This window comes from Gavialis gangeticus, unplaced genomic scaffold (assembly GCF_001723915.1).
Source record: "Gavialis gangeticus isolate Ggan-Ray unplaced genomic scaffold, GavGan_comp1, whole genome shotgun sequence".
In the NCBI taxonomy this organism is placed as follows: Eukaryota; Metazoa; Chordata; order Crocodylia; family Gavialidae; genus Gavialis; species Gavialis gangeticus.
In genome coordinates, this window is record NW_017729034.1 from 58,468,664 (window position 1) to 58,475,842 (window position 7,179).

Sequence of the window (7,179 nt, forward strand, 5' to 3'; positions counted from 1 at the left end):
CTGGGGCCAGTGCCAGCTGCCCCCTCTCCCTGCTGGTGCTGCCCAGCCTGGCTCCACAGACCTGGACTGTGCCCCACCGGTGCTGGCCCTGGGACATTGGTCCCAAGACGGTGACCAGGGGCAGGGCACCTGGCAAGGGGTGGGGCACCTGTCAAGGGGCGAGGCTACCCATGCAGCCCTCAACAGCCTGCCAAAACTGGATAGGCAGCCCTCTGCCCAAAATAATTGCCCGCCCGTTTTATGTACACCCCAAAAGATTCATCCTGTAATAAATGAGTTACTGTAGCAATCTTCAGCTTTCAGATAAACTGTAACCCCATATCTAGTGCCCTTGTATAGCTAATCTTGCAGTGACAAAGCATTAGATGTCAGTTTGGAGGTTCATGACTAAAAGCAATGAATGCAATCCCTATCCATACAGGTGTAAAAAGGCTGATATGGTTGTAGGTGCTAGAAGTAGCAAGTTCTTTGGACAGGGTTACACCATGACAGCAGCGGGCCCTGGCCAGGAGGGCTCCATGCATACACATCCACCCCTCCTGTTCACATGCTCCAAACCCCAAAATGCACCGCTGAAGATGCTATAGGTCAGCCCTCTGTGGCTGCTCTCATTATCTCAGTCTCTGAGTGAACTAGATGGCAATTACTGGGAAAGAACCTGGAGCATCTTCATTGGTGTATTTTTTGGGTTATGAGCAGGAGTGGCTGGACAGACCATGACTGCAGTAGTTCAGGCCAAGGACACACTGCTGCCAGCATGCAGAGATGCCTTTTGATTACACACCTACTCTGCAAGCAGCTGGTGGGCCCCTCAATCAGAGGGAGCAATATTAGTAAGCAAGAGAAAAGCTTGCATGACTGAAATAGATCTCATTTATATTCATTTTAAAAAATAAAGATTTCAGAGCCATCCCCAGTTAAGACATTCACATGCAGTGAGCTTTAGATGCCCCAGGCCTTTGTCAGGGTTTGAGGAACAGTGCTGGTGGCAATGTTAGTAAACAAACCAACACCTTTTATTTACCAGTATTTGCCTAAATTTTAACACCAAATTTGCAAAAAGGCAACAAGCTTTGTTTCTTTCACTTACAATTTTGCAAAGTGCTTCCAGAAATACTTGCCTGCCCCCCACCCCCTTCCAAAAAAGACATCTCAGTATTTGCTGAAGTAGTGAAGCAGCAGATGGCTCGCGGCTGTGGATCCTAGTCCAGGGTGTTCAATACTGCACCAAAGAGGGGATTAAGCAGCAGTGTCCCACAAAGCAACATTGCTTTAAAGGTGAACTTACTCAATGAAGCAAACCAGAGCTCCTACTGTGCAGCTAAATAGTGCTGAGGCAGCAGTCCACCCACATACAATCAATGGACTGGGAACCAAGTGCCTGTCCTCTTTGCACATAATAAGCCTGATTCACCACTGCATTGCACCCATTTTACACTCCTGTAATTCCACAAAACTGGCATAAAATGGTGAAAAACAGCAGTCAATCAGGGTCTACCTAATGTGTTATACAAAGGAGTGAGAGAAGCAGCCTGAGAGCTCTCACAATCTCCATGATGCTGAGAAATTCTTAATAAAATGGCCCTTTTCCCAATAGCATTGGATCTCATAGGAAAAAAAACCAGGATCCATTTGCTACTGCTTAAAAGTGTTCTAATACCATATACTTGTGACTGAGCCACAAAACAAGCAGCTTTTCACATATGTATTTTATGACAAAATAAATCACAGCAAGTTCTCAACTGAGTTCTGGATTTATAAATCTGCTACAGTTAATGTAGGCTTGAATAAAAATTCGAGCCTACATTATACTGCTGTTAACAAACAGCCACAAAGTTAATAAATTCAGCAATTTTTTATTCAGATAGACTTGTTGCTATACTGGGTGGATCTGGTTCTACTCCCAGCTTTACTCTTGTGTTACCTTGGGCAAATCTTGTAGCACCTCTGTAGTGAAGCCTCACTATCAGTAATCTGCAATACATGCCTATCTCATAATAGTGTTGTGAGAGTTAATTCAATATTTTTACACCACTTTTCAATTAACAGTGCCACTCATGTGCAAAGTAAATGTATAAAATAGAAAACATGCATATGGGTGAAAGGAGGGATGGCCAATGAAAGTATGCCAGCATGAACTTCTTTCACTATCAGTAATATACCTTCCTTCTTTATTAACATTATGATACCCCCTTTAGCACAAACAGATTCAAGATATGGACAAATGTACACTTTACCTGCTTTAAGAGGGGGAGTGGTAGCTGCAAGAAGCTGCTGTTATGATCTGTTATATCTGCATGATCCTGTAGTGATACAAGTTACCTAAACCATCCCTAGTCTGATTCTGAATAAAACAGAGTTAAAGTTGGGGTGGTTTTGCTATCCTTGAATCATTACAATTTAATGTGGATGCATCAGTTGCACCATAACTGACTGTATCAAAATCTTTTGATATTGATGCAATTATTACATTTGTCTATGCTCTGAGTTACCAATCAACAAAGGTATACATTATTTTCCCTGCTACTCTTAAAAATAAAAGAAATAACAATGTCAGTGACTGAAATTGGCCTGTTTCTTAAAATAGAGCTGCGTATTTCACAGACTTGTTAAAGAAAGTAGAAATTTATCAGTTTATGCTGTATTTTTCCTTGCATTTGTATCCTTCTTTACAATTAAATCTTCTCAATTTCAGCTCCTTACAATTAATGTACAGTAGAACACTTTCCCCTATCCCTCCTTCTTCTTTTCCAAAAGCTCAAAATATCCTAGGTGGGACAACAATGGCAAGTTATAAAATCTATAGCCTGGTCTCTGACGAGGCCCTGATTAGTAAGAAAATAGGAAGGCCATTTTTTTCCGACATGGACTCTTTTAATAGTCTGCAAGCTTTGTGGTGCTATTACTATTCTTGGCTACAAGGGCAAAACCACTGCATCTTAACAAAAGCTAAACCTGCTTGGATCAAGAGCACATTACTGATATGGAACTCTTGTCTGAACCCTGGAGAACAATCTTTTGCTAGTAAATTAGGATAATAAGCAGATTTTGTCCATGGTCCAGCATTAGGAGAAAAATCTCAGTGTCTTATGCTCTCACTAACAATTGTAAGAATAACCAGTATGAGCACAGCAAAACACTCTTGCTGAATTCTGATTTAATTCTGGTTTTATTACCACCCTTTATACAGAATCCATCAGAAATTTTCCTCATCATCATATCTTTACAGGTGGGAATACCTGAAAAACGCTAGCACACAACTCTTTTTTTTTTTTTAAGTACGACAGAACATATTCCAATTCTTGAGCTAGTAATATTTCAATAAAATTCAAGTGTACATTCTCCTGAAAGGTTTGAATGAGTAAGAGGTAGCACAAGTGACAAGATGGCAAGAAAATGTGGCAAGACTGTTCAATCTCTGTCATCACTTGATCCTCAAAAAGCAAATCAGACAAAAAATAGCTTTGTATTTAAATAAAGTTATCAGTATCACTTTTATAGCATTAGAAATGCTGTATTGTTGCCAACTTATTTAGCTGGGTCACTGCTATGTATTTAGGTCACAGGACAATCACTGGGTTTTAGGCAGTAAAAACAAATGTAAGGAAATCATAATACAGCATATATACAAATGAAAGTGCTGCTTATATTAACAGAATACAGATACTGGATGGAAAAGTTTACTGAAGAGTTGGCTCAGAAGAGGATACATGTACAAGGCCTAAGGAACAATGGTAGCTGCAGTAACTACAGTAGAAATAGAATGAACTAAAAACAAGCATGTTTTAATCTGTGACCATTATATCGAATCTGTACAGCAGCAACAGGAATCCACTTGATAAAAACCCACAAAAAGAGATAAATCACTTTGAACAAGATACAAGAGAACTTATTTTCTTCATGCCAAATTTTTGTGAACACTGATTAATCTACAGTGTACAAATACATCATATCAAATACAAGCATATATACCACATGCAGTAGTGAAAACTATGTGGCTAATAAATTAAGTCATGATATACCTTCGGTTTCACCTGCAGGCTGTCCATCAATTTCTATCAGCTAGTGATTGAAATGGAGTGATACCTTGACTCCCCTGAAGTTAACAGCAGGTTTGCCACTGATTTCAACAAAGACAAAATTTCATCCACTGTGCTTCAAACTGCTGCCATTAAAAAAAAATTTCAGTGTTTAAGAGGAATACTCATTTCCCCCTAATGTGTGATTTCTTCCAAAATTATTCTGGCCTGAGGCCTAGGATAAGCCATGTGTAGTCCTAGAGTGATGACATATTTAAAGTCAGATATATAAAACTGTAAAGGATTGGAAATGGGACCATTATACAGCCAAGAGGAAAACCCTGGGTTTCCTAATGGAACAGACAGTGCTTGTATGTAGCTTTGGAAGACCCAGAAATAATAAGACTTAAAAGCTCTTATACTTTTGTGCATAAAACAAATATTTTGACAGGTTTTTAAAACATTTTAGTCATTTTTCCTCTTCCTCTGAAACTTCCATGTAATGAGGTCATCTAGCTTTACAGGCAGAAACAGACAAATGGGGAGGGGAAGGGCAGGGGGAGAAGGAAGTTTTGTTTTTTAAACATTGATGCTATCTGAAACACTTCTAAAATACTTTTTTGTAAAAGATATGGCACATATGGAATATACCATGGCACACCATAAAGGTTTATTAACACTTGTTTAGGAAGAGCTATTTAGTTTTGTCATGGCTCTGCTACTCTTTAATGAGGGAGCCAGGCATGTTAATTAGATTTCTTTCACAATGTAACAGTGCCTACAGTGTTTCTCTGCTTAGTTGTTACAATGTTTCTGCATGCATTTCCCCTTACAAACGGATTTCATAACTGTCTACCTAAAGCTTCTGTAAAGTTCCCATTTGGTAAATAATTCAGTAACTGCTTCATAATAGAGCGTGTATTTCTAGACAATTAAATTAGCAATGAAAAAGGACCCATCAGAGGTACAAAATGATAAATTATTGGCAACCTGAGAGAAAGCAGGGAAATAAGCCTGTAATTAAACCCTCCCACTCCACCACTCCTAAAATATGTATTCAGGTGGTTCACAATGGTACAATACATACACTGAAAAGATTTTTATGATGTTTAATGTCCAGTGCTTTATCAAAATATAGCTTGTTGTCTTATCAATTTTCATTCAGATCCAGCCACAACAGAGTCATTTGGGCCACCTAGAATACAAAATATCTTTGATAAGCTAAAGAAGGCACAGACATATCAACATGCAAACATTTTCAAGAAATGTAACAGAAATTCCTAGAAAAGTTACAGCAATCTAACTGCTCCATATTCATGCAAAATGATTGAAACTTCATTTAAAAGTCCAAAAAGTATTTGGAGTAATCTTTTTTTTCAAGCTTCTAAGTCCCATTCTCAAAAGGAACTTGGGGCCAGATCCAGATCAACTTCACAGGCACCTCTATTTAGGTGTCACAAAGCCTAATATTAAGATGGCATGCTCTATGTTTTAGGATGATGCTCTAAATTGAAAGAGGGAAGTGCCTATAAAAAGAAGCATCTTAGGTGCCTTCAAATGCAATCCAGAGCACATAGCTGTTGAGGAGACAGGTGGCTACCTCCAACCCAGTGATCCTCAACTAGCATGATGCAAAATTTTTTAAAGGGAGCCCTGAGCTGTGAGGAGATAAGTCAGGTGTGAGGAAATAAAACAGATTGGGCGCATCCACGTATGCAGGCATATGCACTTGCAGGAGCTCAGATAGCAGCAGCACAAATTTGTGCCGGAGATTTGTGCCTCAGCACATGTGCCTGAACATGCACTTTGGTGTGGGGCAAACTCTGCCACTTGGGGCAAACTGACCCTGCCCAGTTCTTCCTGGGTCTTCCGCCAGGGGGAGCTAGAGGCTGAGGCCAGCACCTCTGCTGGCCCCAGCAGTATAAAGAGCTGCCCTGGCAAGCAGCTCAGGGCTACTTGCTCTCAGGAACTTCTGTCCCGGGCAGTTGGTATCTGGGGATACTAGCTCCTTATGCCAGCTGGACTGCTGAAGCAGCCCTAATCTAGTGGCCCCTGCACCCTCTACCCACTGCAGCAATCTGGCAGTGGGGGTGCTGCCTGGCTGTGACCTGCTGCCACCTGCAACAGCATCCACCTCCTTAGACCTGTGGGACAATGGCTGCGCACCTGCTAGACCCAGATGGGGACTGCACGGCCACCTGCACTGTGGTATGGGCACTGCAGAGCCTCCTGCACCTCTGGGCCAGCTGCCAGTGGGCTATGGCTGCACAGTTGGCCTTTGTGTGATACTGCTGTCATGTCTTCTGTTGCCCCCCACCTGCCATCTGGACAGCTATCACCTGGAAGATGTGCTTGTTGTGATGGCCCACTTTGAACTGTTAAAGTGTATCTGCGGGGCCCCAAATGACCAGGAGGTCAGCTATCTCGTCTGCCCTTCAGCTCCTCTGCCCAGGTCCTGCCACTTGCCTCACCAGCAAGGATCCTGATGTCCTGTGTTTAAAAATGGCAAATTCTCTGATAAAAAAGCCCAGATTCTCTCATTAAAATACCTCAAATCTGCATTCTTCTGTGATTAAAATGAAATGCCACTATATATAGAGAACATTTGGGCAATATTTTATTGATATATTTACCATTTTAAAGCAATCTGAAAGCTTACCAGTGCCTCTATCATCATAATAAAACTAATTCTAAATATCTATACACTTTTGGTTTTTTATCATAGAAAAATCAGAGTTGCCCCTGCTCCCTTTGCTCATCAGGATGTGGGGCACTGAGCAGCACTGACATCCCAGTGCCCTGTTCCTGCCTTGCCCCGCACTCCAGACCCGCAGCCCCTGCCTGCCCACTCTAGCTCTCTCCCGGCAGCAGCTCTGCCCCAGCACCAAGACGTGAGTCCAACTGCAGCTGTTCCACCTGCTGCTTTGTGGCTCTGAGCCGTGCCAGCCCTTGCTGTTCTACTCCCTGCACCTATGCCCAGTGACCTCCATGCTGTGACTGGGAAGCCCTCGACTGGGTCTCAGGGACTGGGCTGGGGAAGCCCCTTCCCTTCCAAGCTGGCCTCTGCCTGCACAGGCTGCTCTGGGGGTGCAGGGGGGCTCTAAGCCCAGCTCTGGCAGCCTCTCCTATCCAGACTGCGCCCCCACCCCCAATTCTCTCT

At 42.3% G+C, this 7,179-nt stretch overlaps 1 protein-coding gene across 7 annotated transcripts in view; it reads right to left on the reverse strand.

Annotated features, from left to right (window-relative positions):
- Positions 1-3,658: 3,658 nt before the first annotated feature.
- The window catches only part of FAM120B (family with sequence similarity 120B), a 103,838-nt gene continuing 100,317 nt past the window's right edge, over positions 3,659-7,179 (reverse strand). For all 7 annotated transcript variants that reach the window (XR_002099447.1, XR_002099445.1, XR_002099446.1 and 4 more), the window contains one exon: positions 3,659-5,214. Coding sequence is in view for 4 of the 7 variants with exons in the window: in XM_019527424.1 (XP_019382969.1) it covers positions 5,177-5,214 (38 nt within the window). In the remaining 3 variants the exon portion in view is untranslated. The remainder of the gene's footprint in view (positions 5,215-7,179) is intronic.